This window comes from Macrotis lagotis, chromosome 2 (genome assembly GCF_037893015.1).
Source record: "Macrotis lagotis isolate mMagLag1 chromosome 2, bilby.v1.9.chrom.fasta, whole genome shotgun sequence".
Taxonomy (NCBI): Eukaryota; Metazoa; Chordata; class Mammalia; order Peramelemorphia; family Peramelidae; genus Macrotis; species Macrotis lagotis.
In genome coordinates, this window is record NC_133659.1 from 185870007 (window position 1) to 185887918 (window position 17912).

At 51.5% G+C, this 17912-nt stretch overlaps 2 protein-coding genes across 5 annotated transcripts; one reads left to right on the forward strand and one right to left on the reverse strand.

The window, feature by feature from the left end:
* Nucleotides 1-117: 117 nt before the first annotated feature.
* On the forward strand, nucleotides 118-8292 carry PLEKHH3 (pleckstrin homology, MyTH4 and FERM domain containing H3). Of its 2 annotated transcripts, none has more exons than XM_074223843.1 (13): nucleotides 118-718; nucleotides 2469-2524; nucleotides 2990-3069; nucleotides 3178-3369; nucleotides 3528-3685; nucleotides 3833-3953; nucleotides 4453-4759; nucleotides 5108-5315; nucleotides 5874-6001; nucleotides 6246-6369; nucleotides 6601-7056; nucleotides 7380-7571; nucleotides 7864-8292. In XM_074223843.1, the coding sequence occupies exons 1-13, from the start codon at nucleotides 557-559 to the stop codon at nucleotides 8005-8007; spliced, it is 2328 nt and encodes a 775-aa protein (XP_074079944.1). In that variant the 5' UTR covers nucleotides 118-556; the 3' UTR covers nucleotides 8008-8292. The 2 variants fall into 2 exon arrangements, with proteins under 2 accessions (XP_074079944.1, XP_074079943.1); XM_074223842.1 differs by having other exon boundaries at nucleotides 119-718; nucleotides 5874-6010.
* A 1494-nt stretch (nucleotides 8293-9786) lies between these two features.
* On the reverse strand, nucleotides 9787-15702 carry LOC141513729 (tubulin gamma-1 chain-like). Of its 3 annotated transcripts, none has more exons than XM_074223845.1 (11): nucleotides 15531-15702; nucleotides 14950-15182; nucleotides 14674-14841; nucleotides 14084-14152; nucleotides 13559-13638; nucleotides 13073-13199; nucleotides 12403-12489; nucleotides 11860-12009; nucleotides 10765-10917; nucleotides 10470-10631; nucleotides 9787-10234 (listed from the first exon to the last, which is right to left on the reverse strand). In XM_074223845.1, exons 1-11 carry the CDS (start codon nucleotides 15577-15579, stop codon nucleotides 10037-10039), a joined length of 1476 nt encoding a protein of 491 aa, XP_074079946.1. In that variant the 5' UTR covers nucleotides 15580-15702; the 3' UTR covers nucleotides 9787-10036. The 3 variants fall into 3 exon arrangements, with proteins under 3 accessions (XP_074079946.1, XP_074079947.1, XP_074079945.1); XM_074223846.1 differs by having other exon boundaries at nucleotides 9788-10234; nucleotides 15070-15182; nucleotides 15531-15698; XM_074223844.1 differs by lacking the exon at nucleotides 11860-12009 and having other exon boundaries at nucleotides 9788-10234; nucleotides 15531-15658.
* Between the last annotated feature and the right edge of the window lie 2210 nt (nucleotides 15703-17912).

A 17912-nucleotide genomic window follows, 5' to 3' on the forward strand; every position in this document is an offset into this window, starting at 1 on the left:
TGCCTCCCTCACCCCATTGGCCGAAGCTCCCGGCGCCGGGCACCGGAATTGGTCGGAAGAGTCTGTGACGACATCCAGCCCTCGCCTCGTTCTGGGAGAGGGGCGGAGGGAAAAGAGAGGGGAGGGGGGTGGCAAGAAGAATCGCGCGGGGGGGCGGAGCCCGGGCGCAGAGCTCGCGCCCCCCGCGCGCCAGTCCCGGGGCTGCAGGGAGCGCAGCGCGCGCCGCCCGGGCCCCGGACACCGGACGCGGCAACGGACGCGACCCTCCCGGAGCTCGGACAACTGGCCGCTCGGGAGCCCGCACCGGACGCCGCCCCCCGCCGGGCCGGACGCCGCTTCCCGGCCCCGGACGTTGCTATCTCCCCCCCCCCCCCCGGCCTGGAGCATGTCCCCCCACCGAGGCCCCAGACACTGACTAGCCTCGGGCCCCGGAGGGCGCCCCGCCGCCCCCCGGCCCGCACGCTGCCGCCCTCTCCCTTGGCCCGAGGCCCGCGACCCGTCACCCCCTCCCGCGGCTCGCCCCGGCCGCCCGCGCCTCCGACCCCCCGCTGGCCGGATGCCTCTCCCGGGGGGGCTCTGGTGGCTCCTTTGCTGCCGTCGGGGCTTCACTCTCCTGCGGAGGGACTACGGGGACGGCGAGCTCGGCGGCGACGGCAACGAGGACGAGGACGAGGAGACCTTCGAGCTGCGGGCCCCGGGCTCGGCCAGCTGCGGGCGGGTAAGCCCGGGAGGCCTGCGGGGCTCGGGGTCCTCCGGGGAGGCCTCCACGGGGGCGGGGGAAGGGCGTCCTTTCTGCCCGCGCCGGGCTGCTGCCCTCGCGCGGGCAGGACGGCCCCACTGGGCGCTCTGGGGCGCTGTCCACCTGCCGGGGCCCGGCGGCGGGGGAGGCGTCGCGCGTGGCCCAGCCTGGCCCGGCCTCTGGCCCGGCCTCTCCCTCCTGCCGCTGGCCCGCGTCCCGTCCCGTCCCGTCTCCTTCCGCCTCCGCCGGCGCAGAGGAATGTGGAGAGTCCGGCTGGGCGACTCGGACTCCGGAGTCCGCTGGGCTGGCTGCCCGCCGGGGCCGGGGCCGGGGCCGGGGCCGGGGCCGGGGCGGCGGCTCCCCCGGGAGAACGGGGCGGGGCGGGAGGGCACCCGGACCTCTGAACGCTCCCCGTCCACCCAGGACAGAGCTCTGCTCCTCTCCGGCCCCCCCCCCCCCGTGGGCCGGTGGAGAACCTCCAAGGAACGGGACAGGATTCACTTGACTTTTCCCTTTGGGGGAAACTGAGGCAAGGAAGGGCTAGACTCTGAATGTCACTCCTGCACTACTGACTCTTAACTTAAGAGACCGCCTGCTGCCAGGGGGTCCGGGCAGCTTTTCGCGTTCTCCTCCGTGTTTCCTTCCCCCCGCCCTGGGGTCCCCGGCGGGCCCGGTGGCTGAGTGCCCGGGTGGGGCGGGTTGCACCGCGGAGCCGGCGCCAGCACCTGGCGGAGGCGGAGGGAGGATAAATATAGAGGGGCGGGGAGTGACAGGGGGTGGAGGGGAGAGAGGAGGGAGGGAGGGAGGGAGAGAAGACAGGGCAGTAAAGGGTTGCGAAGGGAGGCCAAAGTTTTGCTTTACCCCCAAAAGTCGCGGCTGAGACTCCCACCCAGAAGCTCCCCCTCCTAGGAGAGGGAAGCTGAGCAGCCTTGGAAAGGAACGCACCAGAAGTCCCCAGCCTCGCACAGGGTCGGCTCTCTTCTTCGTCTCCCCCCCTCCCCCGGAGTTCTGTGGACAGGTGTCCCAGGTCCCCCTTCCACCCCTGTCCTTCCCCCCTCCTTTTCTCTCGCTGCTGCCCGGCCTGGGGCGTACTGGTACCGTGGCGCGGTTCCCGTTTGGCGAGGTTCCCGGGCCGGTTTATGGATTCTTTCTTGAGTCCCTGTCTTGACAGAAGCGCTAGGAAGCTAGTTTACAACCGGGGGTGGGGGGTGGGGGGAATGCCCTGGGCCGGTGAGCTGGACGCCCAGGCCCAGCATCAGGGAAAGGGGACTGAGTCCCTCTCCAATGCATGCCCTTCTCTACCGCCCCAGGCTTGCGGCTATGGGTGGGAGGTGATGAAATAAAGAACCCTCGAACTTGATACGAAGGAATCCTTTTTCTTGGTGTCTGTCTTTCCTTCCCTGAGGTCGACCAACAGCCTGTACCACCCTATTCAGGGAAGGGAAGATTGGTAAAGGGGGTGATTAAATGTATATTACCAGGGTAAAGACCAAAGTGGGTTAAATTTCTTTTTTTATTGTTCCACTCCGATGTCCGCGACTGTAACACATACTGACTGAAGGGAGGGGGAAGCAGAGGAACTAGCTCTCCTTCGAACCCTGGGAGATATGATACCCACGCATTTCTTTCTTGTTGGTTAATCCCTTGATTTGAGGAGCCTGAGGCAAAGGCTAGGGATGCGGTGTAGCCAGGCCTCTAATCCCTGGGCATCTCTTTCCCACCGCTGCAGGGCCCACTGGAGGTGACGCTAACACAGCCCGGGAGAAGCGGGCCGGGCTCGGACAGGTAAGTGCATTCTTTTCTCCTTGTCCCTATATCTTATCTTTCCAAGGTCCCTGATCCCCGAGACCCTCCATTTCTCTTAGTCTTCACCCTCCCGCCGAGTTAGGCAATAAGGAAGCAGCTCCAAGCCGGACGCTGTGGTTTGGCTGGGGTCCGGGAGGGGGGTGGGTAATAAGGGAGGCGGTCTGTCGGGGAACATGGAAAGGGGGGCTGGTGGTCTGAGCTATTTCTGGATCGAGGTCAGAACTGCCTAGCGGTTCCCACAGCCTGGGAGGGGAGGAACTCGGATTGAGACATTTCTGTCCCCGCCCCTTCCCCTCCCCCCGCCCACTACGGGAATTCCAGATCCTTTCCTTGCCAAGGGAACACTGAGTCTGGATGGGATCTGATTGGATTAGGTAGGTACGACCTCTTTCTGGGAGATGGGAGTTCCTCAGACCTACTGGTGGCTCCTCTCACCTTCCCTAGGCTGCAGGGTTCAGAGGAGACGAGAAGCCTTATACCCCAGCGGGGTCCCCCTGAAGAGGATCAAGACGTCATCCTCAAAGGTGGGGATCCCTTCCATCAGTCGGAACTCCCACTTTAACACTCCCCAACACTCCGACTAGTGAATTCCTTTTCTTCTGATTTGCCTTCTTTCCTTCCCTTCTCACCAGGTTGGCTGCAGCGGGAGCCTTGGGGAGGGGGGACCTTGCCCTGGCTGCCCTCTCGCAGAGCCTGGTTCGTGCTCACTCGTGATTCCTTGGACCAGTTCAGTGGAAGCGGAAGTGGGGCTCGGAGGCTTGGGAGCCTGGTGTTGACCAGTCTATGTTCTGTTTCGGGTCCTGAACAAAAGCCCAAGGAAACTGGTGAGACCCTTAGGACAGATACTTTCCACCTCCCAAACATCTTCCTCCTTTCCCTAGGGACCCTCTCCTCTTAACCTTGGACACTCCTGTAACCACTCCCCAACATTCTCTGATGAAGGGCCAGTGGGTGGTGATCTTTCTTTGTCTTCTTCCCTCAGGCCTCTGGTCAGTGACAGTGTCTAGCCGTAAACACAGTGTCCGACTCTGCTCTTCTCGGCTAGCTGAAGCTGCTCGCTGGGATGCAGCACTTCGGATTGTGATTGCTGAGAAGGCACCATTTGAGACTCCCACTCAGCTCCTACTTCGGGATATTCAGGTATGGAAGAATCTGGATAAGAGGTGGTTATGTTGTGATACCACAGTGATAAAAATAGTGGGTCATCGAGGTTAAACAGAGAGGCTATGGAATAGTCCAAGTGACCCCCACCTTATCCCTTACCCATTACTTTTTCCAATACTTCAGGAAAGTGGTGGAGACTCTGAGGCTGTGGCCCTCATTTATCGTCGAAACCCAATTCTGAGACACACAAGCAGTGCCTTGTATGCCCCACTCCTGCCTCTGCCCTATGGAGTTGGCCCTCCAGGTGAGAAGGTTAGGACTTCATGGAATGGGAGACAGGGAAATATGACACCCCCCTCAAAAAAAAGATGGCTCTTCACAGTTGGGGCACCTTGGACATCCTGGGAAAGAGAAGGTACAAAAGTATAATAGAAAACTCTGTCCTTGAAATCTGAAATCTGACTACATTTCTTACCTGTGTTGTCCATGGGCAAACCCCAATTTACTCATCTGTAAAATGAGGATAACTTCTTTCTATGTCTAGGTGTTAGGAAGATGCTTTGTAAATATTGAATTATTATTATTATTATTATTATTATTATTATTATTATTATTATTATTATTATTATTATATCCCCCTTGGTATAATTGATTTCTCTTATGGTGTCACCCCCACCCCCAGTCTTATAGTTTCAGACTTCTTGCATTTCTTTGAACTCCTTGTCTCTCCTCCTGAAGAGCCCCAAGCCCAGTTTAACTCACCATCTTCTCCATCCCTAACCCCTGTCTCTTCTCTCCACCAGGTCCAGGCTATGCATCACTTAGAGAGGAAGCTGTTCGATTGTTCTTGGCCCTGCAGGCCTTAGAGGGGGCTCGGCGCCCAGGGCCACTAATGCAGGGTGTGCTCCAGACTTGTCGGGACCTGCCGGCACTCCGGGATGAACTCTTCCTGCAGCTGGCCAAGCAGACTTCTGGCCCTGCTGGGCCCCCAGAATCCCCTGATTCTAACAGCCCTGCTGCCTTGCGGTACTGGCAGCTTCTCTGCTGCATGAGCTGCACCTTCCGGCCTGGGGGGGCCGTTCGGGGGCATCTACTGGGACACCTGGAGAGGTGAGGATGAAGAAGGTGACTCAGGGCAGGGCAGGACAGATGAAGAATGATGGGTACCATAGAGGTACAAAATGAGGAGTGAATGTAAGGGGAGACCCTTAAGGTCGGGGCGCTCAACTAATCTTAGATCAAGAATCTGGCTGCTCTGTAATGATGTCATATTAAGGTGTGAGAATGTGGAAAAGGATGTGGGGGAAGGAAAGTTGAGGAAAAAAGAGATCAGGAAGATTAGAGATAACAGGAATGCCCAGGATGGGAGAAGACCATGACAGTTGCAGGCTGGAGGGCACAGAATTGAGAAGGAGGGGTCCCTGCTGGGTAAGTGCTGAGCCTGAATATGCTTCTCAGGACAGAGAGAGCATTCCCGGACACTGAACTGGCTGAGTATACACGGTTCATCAGGAAGGCTCTGGGCCGTACTAGGGGCAGGGAACTGGTGCCATCTTTGGCAGAGATCTCAGCTCTCAGCCAGCGTCAGAAGCTTCTGTGTACTGTACACTGTCCAGGAGCAGGGGCCTGCAGCGTGGTCATTGATTCACACACTACTGCTTCGGAGGTGAGTGTTGGGACAGCAGTTCATGGCTTGGACACTGGAACCCCCTTAATCCAACAGAAAGCAGCCACCTTTAAAATGTATACTCATAAAGTGAAGAATTGGAAGGAACCTGGGGATGATCTAGACTGAGTTCTAAACCTGAGGTCCAAGGACCAGCCTAGCACTTCCCCCAGGTCAGCTGAATAGACCACTTACTAGCCATGGGGTCTCTATCTCTGTTTCCTCATCTGAAAAAGAGAAGAAATTTATACTAAATGACTTTTAACGTCCAAGGTTCCTTTCAGATATTAATCTATGAACCTATGATTTTTTCAAAACACTTATCTCCCCTCAACAGTCCTAGGTGACCCTAGCACTTCTGATCACTGAGATTGGTTGGGGCTGTTAGGTGAGGTGAAGAGTCATCTCATCTCCTGGTCTAGTCACATAACTTTTCTGTTTATTTTCAAGTTTATTTTTCTGTAAAATGAGAGTTGTATCTTCCAGTTAAGGTTATATGACTCCTTTACCCTGGGTTGGGGGTAGGACATTTGCCCACCCCTCTCTGTCTGCCCACAGGTGTCGCGGGAGCTTGTGGGAAGACTGGGCTTGGCTCGGAGCCGAAATGCATTCGCACTCTACGAGCAGAGAGGCTCGCAGGAGCGGGCCCTGGCTGGAGGAGCTCTAGTGGCAGACGTGCTCACCAGGTTTGAGAAGTAAATGTCCAGTGCTTGTCTCAGTATTTGCCTTTATTAGTTCTTGCCCCTGCTCCCAACCCCAACCTTCCCTTCCTCCAGTTCCCACTCCTGGAAACTCCTTCAATTCCACAGTTACCCCGCCCATCCAATCCAGGCCCTTCCCCGGCCCCATTCCTGGCTTTGTTTTTTTGAACTACTGGGGTCCTCCGGACTCCTCCGCCTAAGCCCTTTGTCAAATGTCTCTGCTTCGCAGTTTGACTGCAGAGGAGTCAGAATCTCCAGATTCGGGCTGGAGGCTGTGTTTGCGTCTACACGGACCTCTGCATCCTGAGGGGCTGCCTCCAGACGGGCATGAACTACCTTTCCTATTTGAGCAGGTGTGGAACCCTGAATATTGGCCCTGCTCGTGTGAGCTCGCGGACACACCACACCCACCCACTCCACAGACATCCCCCCCACATACCAGTGAACCCCTCCTTAAGTTCCCTTTAGCTGACTGTCCAGTCTGCCCAAGGGTCAGCTCTGCTCAGGCGCCCTCTGCCTCCTAGATGCCCCGTTATCCGCACCTCCAGGTGCCTTCACGTTCCCTCGTGGTGTCACCTCTACAGGCCCACGCTCTGTTGTTGCGGGGCCGGCCGCCCCCGCCCGAGGACACGCTGAGGGCCCTGGCCGCCCTGCGCCTCCAAAGTCTACACCGTGACTTCTCTCCTCTGGCTCCTCTTCCGCGTCTAGACCGCCTGCTCCCCGCCGCCGCCCTGACCCGAGAGACCCCACTCCGCCCAGCCCCTAGAACTCCCCCTACCGCCGCCCTGCTGGCCGGGGCGCTCTGGAGTCCGGGCTTAGCCAAGAGGAGGGCCGAGCGGGCCCGACGTGGGGCCGAGGTCCGGAGTGGGGGGCCCGGGGCCCGCGATGGGGGAGGTGCGGGAGCTGCTGCCGCTGTCCTGGGAGGGTGGAAGCAGCTTCGGGGAATGGGCCAGGCCGAAGCAATGGCGACCTACTTGGCTCTAGCTGCCCAGTGTCCAGGCTTCGGTGCTGCCCGGTATGACGTCCTGGAACTGAGCACGGTGAGCAGAGAGGGCTCAGGTTTACCCAGACTACTTCTACTTTTTCACCACTCCTGCTCTCCCACCAGACTCCCCTGGGTGCCAATACCTACTTTCCAGGGATGCCTTTTCCTTCATAAAAGGGGGGAGGATGAACAAGAAGTCCTTGTCCTCAGCATACTACTGCCCTTGAGTATCCATCCTATAGGAGCCCTGCATCTGGATCAGGAGTATTCCTCCTCCTCCTTCCTCCTCCTCCAAAACACAGTCATTTTCCTGCTCCCTCCCCTCTTGAAGAAATAGATCCCTCCTCCTTTATTTGACTTGTTCCTTTTGTCCACTAGGAGACTGGGGGTGGTGTCCCACAGCAACTCTGCCTTGGTGTAGGGGCCAAGACCATGTCCCTATCCCGACCAGGGGAGACTGAGCCCATCCACAGTGTCAACTATGGTCATGTGGCTGCCTGCCAGTTGACTGGTCCACACACTCTGGCACTAAAGGTTGGGGACAGCCAGCTGCTCCTTCAGAGCCCTCAGGTAAACTGGAGGTAGAAGGATAAAAGGTTTTAGGCCAGCTAGGTGGTGCAGTGGAAAGAGCACTGGCCCTGGAGTCAGGAGGACCTGAGTTCAAATTTGACCTCAGACACTTAATAATTACCTAGCTGTGTAGCCCTGGGCAAAGCACTTAACCCTATTGGCCTTGCAAAAAAAAGAAAAAGAAAAAACAAACTACCAGAGGTTTAAAAAAAAGTAGCCAAGAAATGGGAGTACTGAAAAATAGTTGTAATGACTTAATAGGTGCCTAATGTCCTTCACTTATTTTCTTAAGGTGGAAGAGATCGTGCATCTAGTGAATGCCTACCTGGCTAACTCCACTCCTGATAGATCCTGCAATGTTGTCACGCCACCAGACCTGCCAGCCACACCCTCCCCTGTCAGCCAAAATCCAGGTCTCGATGACCACCAAGTATAATCCGACAGTTTTGGTCATCAGCAGCTGCAAGACTTGGAGAGTGATGGAATCATGGCTTGCCCACCCATGAACATCTATCATAGTACCTGGGTTTTGAACTCTTCTGGGATTTCAAGAACCACTGACTCACCCTACCACACACATTAGCCCTGCAGGGACAGGGCCCCCTTGTCATCTCCTTCCTCCTGCACCCAGGGGCTAGGATTTTGACAGGCACGGACAATTTTCTAGTATGTTTCTTAATTTATTTGTAGAAGAAAAGAAAAAAATCTTTATTTACACAAACTCTTCCTATGAGAGTGATGTCAACAGTTCTTGAATGCCTTAGCCTAAACTGTGGTCCTCAGTTACTCCCTTGGGATTAGGCCCCACCTTCCACCCCCATATTCTGGACTTTTGCCAGGAGGCTGGACATCACTGGGACACCACCCATCTTGACCTTCCGCCTTTAACCCCATACAGTCTAAGATGTTGCCCCAAGGGTAGTGGGTGGAGCAATAGGGCAGTAGCAGAAGCTGATAATTACTTCCTCTTCCCCTCTCCTTGTGGTGTGGGGGCGACATTTTGGCGTCCCTGAGGCTGGAAGGAGGCTGAGTCACTAGCATTGACACTTTCAAATTCCTGCACAGGTGTCCAGTCTCTGTCTACACCCTGTGATCATGACTAGCATCCCTGCTGGTCCATCTCTAGCACCTCTGATCTCTCCTTATTAGAATGGTTAGGGCAGTACTAACACCATATGCTGAAGGGAAGCACTCTAGATTGAGAAGAGGTGTCAAAGCCATGGATTGGGGACACAGTGGGTAGCCCCATCAGTGAAAGGAAGTCCGCTTAGTGTGTGGTCAACCTTTCTTCCTTTGTTGTTGTTCAATTGTGCCCAAGTCTTTAAGACCCCATTTGAGATTTTCTTGACCAAAGATATTAGGGTGATTTGCCCTTTTCTTCACCAGTTCATTTGGCAGATGAAGAAACTGAGGCATACAGAATTAAATGACTTGCCCAGGGTCATTCAGCTAGTTAAGTATCTGAGGCCAGATTTAAGTCTTTCTGGCTACAGCTCTGGCACTCTATCCACTGTATCATTCCTTCTCCCCTTATTCGCTAGAAGGCAGGGGCTTTTGGGAAGGTAGGAGATTAATTTAAAGATCAAATAGAGGCAAGCTCAGCTGGCTGTCTCATACTTAATCCATTCTCCCTTACTCCCACATTATCCACATCCTTCTCCCCACAGAATCAGTGGTTCATAGAATTGGAGGGAACCTTGAGGACTCGCCACATTAAGATTAATTGAAAGAATTCTGAGGATGCTGAGCCTGGAGAAGCTAGAAAGTTAGGGAGAGTTTTGCAACTTGAAATGTTTTCTTGTAAAAGAAGAATTAAATTTGTTGTTTGACCTCAGAAGGTAAAAGTAGGAGCAGAGGGAAGAAACTGCAGAGGCAAATTAGGTTTGCCATAAAATGAAACTTTTGGTGATTTTAGCTATCCCAAAGTGGAATGGACATATCAAAAGGAAGTCTCATTAGAAGTCTTCAGCTAAAGGCTGGTATGAATATTTATAGTGAGGATTTTTTAGAAGGTTGGACCTTTGAGCTGCCCTGTATTTCTCTTAAAAAAAAAAAATTCAGCAACAAGGCTAGTTCTATTTCACATGAGGAAACTGAGACTCAGAAAAAGGAAGCAACATGATCAATCTCATCCAAAGTTTAAATTCAAATAGATTTAAATGTTTATCCATGATGGACAAAACAGGACATAAAGACCCCTCCTGCAAAGTCCATGAATAGACACACCTCATAGTTCTATTCAGTGTTTTATTTTTGATGGTCAACACAGAAAGACAACATATAATTGTACTATTAGATTTTTACTGTGTTCATACTTAAGGGGGAAAGGTATGGTAAATGGAAAAAGCTAATGTGTTCATGCTGGAGCTCAAGCTTTCTGAAGAGATCGAAGGGAGACAATCACAATGGCACACATGCTAACAATTGTGAAATGTAGGGCTGTTATCCTTGGAGTAGGAAGGAGATCACTGTTCCTGGGTACCCCAGGAGATGTAGTCAGGTCTGGTGGCAGCATGATACTCATCAATGAGCTGCTGCACAATCTCCCTTGAGGTGTCCAACTCATCAAAGTTCTCCTTGAAGATGTCCTCCTTGCGGAACTGTTCCAGGAAAGCCTCTCGCTTCCGCAATTTATCGTATTGGTGACATGTGCTTTCAAATAACTAGGGTAGGAGTGGTAGAGGAAGGGACACAGTTAAGTGGACAGCATGGTCTTGGTCTGGGAAACTGGTGAGGTTAGATGAAATTATCTTTGTCTTCTCCCATAATTTAGGAAGTAGTGCCAGACACATTTAGAGTGGGGGAGATGAGGTGATGAAAAGGTGAGAACAGCAGCTTGAAACATGCATAGGAGGAAACATGGGTATGGGTAGAGGGTGAGGGCTAGAATAAACTCACGGAGCTGATGCTGGTGTGGTTGGCCATCATGAGTCCACTGACTCGATGGGCAGATGGAAGATAGGGTGATTTCCGAGACAGTGCCACTTGGATGCTTGCTGGGCCCCAGGGGATAAAGTTGGCTAATTTGCGTTCCCGGATCCTTTGAAGGCTTTTGTGGACCTGAGGCAGAAATGGGGAAGACACTCAAGGTATGTGGGAGGTACTTTCAGCCACTGGCCTCAGCCCTGAATAGTCAGAAGGTCCCTTCAGTATCAGTGGGGCAGGGGTTATTTAGGTGGGGCAAATTACCCACCTGGGTGGGGTCCACCTCTCCCTGGATAATGTTGAGTATGGCAATGTAGCAGTGGTTGGTCTGGCGATCCCGACCTGTGGATACCATTACGTTCTTGGGCTGCAGCAGCCGACGCATCACATCCAGCACTGTTGTCTTCCTCACGCTGGCCACCTGAAGGAGTAGGCTATCAGGGACCATGCTTGAATACCAGAAGAGACACAGAGTTGACCAGAAAGAGACTAGTACAGTTTGCACAAAGCTACAAACAGGAGTGACCTGTCACACCTCCCCTCCCCCCCCCACCAGGCCCAGAATACAGATCTAGTGGTCAGAGGCTTAAATCTCAGAAACTCATTCTGAACTCCATGTCTCTAGTTTGTCCTTTGGCTCAATATAAGTGTAATAGTCAGAGGCAGCTGAGTATCAAACTGAGCATTGGACCTGAAATAAAGAAGACCTGGGTTCAAATTCAACCTCAGACACAACGGTACTAACTGAATGACCCTGAGCAAACTATTTAAACTCTAAGCACCAGTCTTCTCAACTGGAAGATAACAGTAAGCACATCCCAGGGAGGTTGTGAGAAATGAGTTTTATAAAGTCCATAGCATGCTGATTTCCTTCCTAATAGTCTTGTGGGATAATAGATTTAGAACTGGAATCTTCACCTTAACAGATGAGAAAATTTGAGACCCACTTTGGTTAAAAGACTAGACTGTTACAGATACTAAAAAACCTTTCCTCCACATAGAGTTGATTTGAACCCAAGTATTCTATATTCTGAACGTGCAAGGATCAGTCATATAGTAGGTCTAGACTACCTACAGTTGGCACTGTGTAGGCTATGGAGGCCAGTCATAAGGCTAAAGATTCAGTCCTCAGCCCAAGGTCTGAGACTTAAAAAATAGAAGGGAAAAGACAGATTCTCCAGTGCAGCCTTTCTGTCTGCCAGGGAGGAAAAAGGGAGAGAGACAAGAGTCAGGATTTGAGAAAGTCTTGGGGTCAGGACACACAGCAGGAAGAACAGTAGTATTCAGGCCCACTCTGTCTCTGCTGGGCAATAATCCCGACATGGGATGGAGTGGAGAGACAAGAGCAAGGGCAGCTTCTTACAGATTGGTCAGTGGTAAGTGGGGTGTAGCCAGTCATGAGGAAGTGGAGCCTGGGTGTAGGGATAAGGGAGGCGATGAGGCCGATGAGGTCATTGTTCATGTAGCCAGGGTAGCGCAGGGTTGTGGTGCTGGCTGACATGATGGTAGACACCTGTGGCCATAGGGAAGAAAGTAAGGAAAGGAAAAAAAGCAAGGGAAGGAGGGAGGAAGGGAAGAAGGAAAAAGGAATGGAGGAAGAAAAAAGAAAGAATGGAAGAAGGGAGGGAGGGAAGGAAAAAGGGAGGGAGGAAGGAAAGGACTAAGAATGTACTAGGTACCAGACACTCTACTAAGGGAGGGGAAGTGTTAGGATACAAATAAGCACCTGTGTCTCTCCCTGGCCTTCAAGGATCTTAATGGGCAAAGACAACACTAAAGGGGCAGAGTTGCCAGAGAAATGGAAAATTGCTGCATTGGTCACAAACTATGAAGTACACTAGCACCATCCCATGGCATGGACCAACTGACAACTGAAAAGTAACTCTATATCGAGGAAAGGACTCACCAGCTGGTTGATCTGGGAGAAAGATGGGTTCTGAATGTGCAGTCTGTCTGTAGCAATTCGATTCAGGGCTGTGTTATCTAGAACCACCTGAGGAGTAGAGATCAGAGGAAAGTCAGTTTTGCTTGAAGTATAAGCTACATTTACCCCAAATTGCCAGAAAACACATTGATCTCTTCCACAGTGGTGAATGGGAAGGCTTACTGAATTTTTTTTTCAGTTGTGTGGGGGTTTTCTTGGCAAGACTCTGGAGTTGTCATTTACTTCTCCAGTTCATTTTACAGATGAAGAAACTAAGGCAAACAAGGTTAAGTGACTTGCCCTGGGTCACACAGCCTGTGTCTGAAGAAGGATTTGAACTCAGGAAGTTGTCTTCCTGATTCCAGGTCTGGTGCTCTGTACATTAGATATATGCTTATATGTATCCTTTATTATTGTATTCTGTCAACCACATTAGATTTTAAGCTATTTACAAGCAATGAGGTGGGGGGAGGGAAGGGAGGGTTTGAATCTGATACTTCTGCTCCAACTTGTTCAAAGTTTCTCCCAGATGCTAAACGAGGGCTCGTTTTGATTCAGTGACTACTGAGGAGTAGGCACAACTAACTTACTAGAGGATAAATTGATTTTATTATAAGTAAAGAGGACCCTGGCTTCTCTTCCCCAGGCTCACCACACAATCTGCATTCTGTGTCAGTCTCTTGAGGGTTAGCAGTGAGTTATAGGGTTGCACGACCACATCACTCATCTCATCCTGGTTGGGAAATACTGAGTATGTCTGCACCAGCTTCTTGGGGTATCTGGGTGGTAGTGATGCAGAACAGAGTTAATAAAGATGAATCTCTACATTCCTTGACTGTATTAGAGGGGAGGGATTAAGGATTAAGGAAGGGCAGAAAGTAGTATTAAGAAACCCAGGAAAAGGGAGGTCAGAAATTGCCCACCCTCCTAGACAGTTTTCCTCCAGGGAATTCCTGGGGCATAGCCCAACCTTCTGTTGGCTAACATCAACTCTCCTACCAGGAAGGGGAAGAGCTATTCTTTATTCCAAGATAAAGCCAGCATGTATCAGCCCCCATGGACATTCAGTGAGCCAGGGGTTTGATTCTCTCTCTCAGCTACCCAGAAAAGGACAAGATGGACCTCTACACATACTTACCTGTCATTCAGCCGTTCTAGGAGGTAGGAGCCCAAGCCAGAGCCAGTTCCACCAGCAATGGAGTGGCACAATACAAAACCCTGGATACAGAGGGAGTGGAGAACTGGTCACCCTCTATGTAAGAAATGAAGGGAACCCCCTAATCATGGTCCTTCCCAAAGCTTTTTTGCTTTCCTTTTTTTGTAAGGCAATGGAGTAAAGTGAACTTGCCCAAGGTCACACAACTAATCAGTATCAATTATGAGACCTCAGGTGGTTCTGACTCCAGGGCCAGTGCTCTATCCACTATGCCAACCACTGCTTCCTCAAAGCTTCTTGGCTTCATGCCCAAACACAATAGCACATGGGGAACATGGCCCTGTTTCTAACCTTACCCAATGATGTGGGAAAGGTTTGGGGATTCAAGAAAGTCTATGAAGTTGTTAAGAAAGACCCTGAAAGACAAGGAATAATACCCTTGTGTGTTGCCCATTCTTCTCAGTCATATGTTGTTATGATTCTTTTAGGTTCTTTTGGGGTCATTACCTCTAGGCTGTCACTGCCATCTGCCTCCCGATCTATGATATCAAAGATATCCTCGTGAATCTTCTCCCCCTGTAGGAACATGGGCAAGGTCAATGGCTTGTGCACACAGAGTATCTATCTTCCATTTCTCTTGACAGTATACAGAGCTCTTCCTTCAAACACCATTGACTTCCTTGCAACAAAAAAACCTGAGCTCCAAGTAGATGTTTGTTTTTGGCAAGGCAGTGGGGTTAAGTGGCTTGCCCAAGGTCACACATGGATAATTATTAAGTGTCTGAGGCTAGATTTGAACTGAGGTCCTACTAGCTCCAGGGCTGGTGCTCTATCCACTGCACCATCTAGCTGCTCCTAAGTAGATGTTTACTACAGAAAATTCCATTTTAGTTCCTGTACCTCTCTTACACAGTACTGTTTTCTGTAGGTCTGGCCAAATCCTCGTTTGATTTTTAGGTCTGTCTGAGAATTTAGGGGCTTTTCCCCTTAAATAAAGAGTTGTTCCTAGGAGATGGCTAGTTTTGGGGAGAGGTTATGAAGTAATCCCAGAAGAGATGTCTTTATGCAACATGCCTATGTGATCCTCCATTGGGTACCTGTGAGAAGCCGCTGGCCCAGTTGTTACCAGCCCCTCCACCATGTTCAGACAGGTAGATGTTCTCAGGGTTGTAGAGTTTGGCATAGGGAGAGTTGAGGATGGAGTGGATCACTCGAGGCTCCAAGTCAAGCAGCACAGCCCTTGGGATGTAGTGCTCATCATCCGCCTGTCACAGAAAAACAGAAGACAAAGGAGACCCCCAACATCCAGGAGCCGCCCGACCCCTCTCAGTTCCCTCAGGGCGCTGACCCTTTTCTGCTCAGCCACTTCGGACCTCTTGTCTACCTAAGAGGCAGGCACTTTGCTTCCTCTGGTCAGATACCGTCTTTCCCCTCTCATGCCTCTCTGCCCATTGGGTGCCCAGTTTTCTGTGCTCGTGCATCTGGAAGAGCACCTGGTAGAAAAAGACGTCCTTTCGGTCGGTGCCCTCGGTAGCAAATTCCTCCACGATGCCCTCCGGGCTGATGCCGTGCTCCGCGCAGAGCTGCTTCCAGAACTCGAACCCGACTGTGGGGATGACAGAATACCGATATACCCAGAATGGACCAATCTCACCTTTGCCTTGGGGTAGCGGACCCTTGAGCCCGGAGGGCACGAGCCACGTCCTCCCCACCCCGCTCTCACCCCTCACCCCCACCACTCCCCGCCACAGCTGAGAGGCGGGATGCTGGGTCCTGTTGGGACCAGTCACAGCGCGAGGCTGGTGAGCCGGGCATTCGGGTCCTGTCACTCTGGGGCACCCGGGGACAGGAGGGATGGTCTCCCGCGGGGGTTCGGAGGAGGGGGGTAGGGGCAGGCGGGCTTGAGACCACGGGGGTGCTGCCCGGGCTGACGACCGAGAGGCCCGGCTCTCACTCTGGTTGCCGCACTGGCCCAGCTGCAGGGTGATGATCTCCCGCGGCATCCCTGCGCTCCTGCTCCGGCCCTGCCGCCGCCCGCGGGGCCGCCGGCCAGCGGCTGGCCGCGCGCATGCGCCGAGCCCACCTCCCCTCCGGCTGGGCTCCGAGTCCGGGAAGCCGCGGGGGCGGGGGCGGGGGCAGAGGCGCAGGGCGATCCACCGCGCATGCGTCAGCCTCTCCCCTCCTCCCTCTCTCCAAGATTCTTTCCCCTTCCCGACGCCGGTCTATTTGGACAGCGCCGTAATTAGCTCCCGGAGGAGCCGGGATCCGCGCAGGCGCGGAACGTAGCCTCCAGCTGGGCGTCTGCGCAGTAGCGGTGGTGGGAGGCGGAGGCCGGAGAGGGTCGGCAGCGGGCTCCGGGAGCCGGGAAAGACCTCGGGTTCGGCCGCGACTCCCTCAGGTCAAGGCTAGGAGCGGCCCCCTTGCCCTGCCCCCGCGAGGGCCGAGCAGTGGAGCGGTAAGAGCCCAAAGGTAATGTAAGGGGGGGCTTTCTGCGACCAGACTGCCCCGCTTCCAAAAAGTGAAGCTCTAACTGCTGGGGCTTGTGGGGGGGCGGGGATCCACGTTAGACACTAACGGCTTTACCCACGGAAATGGCGCCAAGAAATTGCATTAAATGAGAGATCAAATGAGGTCGTGATCCTGGAGCTTGTCGGATGGATCGCTCCAGAAACGAGTGGTTCTTGTCGGTGAAAATGTTCGAACCCAATACGTGGCGAAAGCAGGACTTCAGCGCGGTTACCTGGAATTTGACAGGTGGATCAGCTACAGAGACAAATGGTTTTATCTATGAAAATGGACAAACCAGATGACTGGAGTAGCATTTCCACTTAGTGACCTGGGGTTTGTCTGGTGAATCAACTTAAGAAACGAATGGTTTTATTAATGAAAATGACACGGTTATTAGCCAAATAATCATAAAACAATTCTAACTTAGTCACCTGGAGTTGGTCGGGTGTATGCACCTCAGAAACAAATCACTTCATCAATGAAAATGACACTAGAAATTGCATTAACTCATAGATCAGATAATGATAGCAGAGTTTGAAATCAAGACTCTGGAGTTTATCAGGTGGATCAACTTCAGAGACAGAAGGCATATCACTTTTGCCTTCATGTCCTAAGAACCAGAGGACTTTCCTGTCTTTCTTACTCCTGAAAATTTGAATATCTAATATCACATAAACCACCTCCCAGATCCTCCCCCCACTAGAAAGTGAGCTCCTTGAGAACAGAAGGACCCTCTGGCCATTCTCTTTGTGTTCCCAGTACATCATAAACCTTAATAAATGCCTTTTTCTTTCTGACTCCCAACTCCATTCCTTTCCCCCCCCACTTCTCTCCAAGTCCTTTCTCTCATAATAGAACTCACATTTTTGTATAGCATTTTTAAATTTACAGACTTTTCCCCATGCTATCTCTAATAAGAGATAAGCAATGAATAGATTATCTTCATTTTACCTTATCTCCCCATCCTTAAGTTGATAACTATATCATTTTAAAGGTTTTTCCTCTCTTCCTCAGAGATGCAATTAGAATAGGCAGTGATATGTTCCAAAGCAAGGAATTAAGAGGGTGTTAACAGGATTTGTTGTCCTTCAAAGGAGTAGCAACTACTGAGTGTAGGACTTAATTAGCAGGAATAGTTAAAATAGGAATCTATCAAATAGAGGGTTGGGATTATCCCATCCCCTTTCATTCCTCTGACAGCCTCTATATGACTGAAGCCATGATCTAGGGTTAGAGCCATAGAAGAGTCCTTAAAGATCACATGATCTGGCTCCTTCATTTTGTAGATATGGCATTGAATCCAAGAGAAGTTAGCTCAGTCAATATGCATTTATTATTCACCTACTACATATTTAGTAGCACATAGTGTACTAGACTTTGTAGGCAACTGTGCTAAGGGCTAAGGATTCAAAGGAAAGTTAAATTCAGTCCCTGCCCTCCATGTATAATATACATACACACACACACATATATGAAGAATTGGAAATAATCAGCAGAAGGAAGGCACACAAAAGATTAAGGAGAATCAGGAAAGAATTCCTTTAAAAGATAAGATTTTTCTTGAGACTTGCAGGAAGCCTGGAGGCAAAGGTGAGGAGCAAGAGCATTCTGGGCTTGGAAGACAATTAGTAAAAAAGGTCCAGAGTCAAGATATGAGAGAGAGCTCTAAAGAGGACTGTCAATTAAATTTAGCACTCTTTAAAGTTTTTTCTTTTTTGTTATAAACTTGACACACTTATTAATTAAAATTTATAAACCAAATAGTGATTAAAAACAAAAATGATCATTTGTATTTATAAAGAACAGAAAAATTTATATATGAAACTGG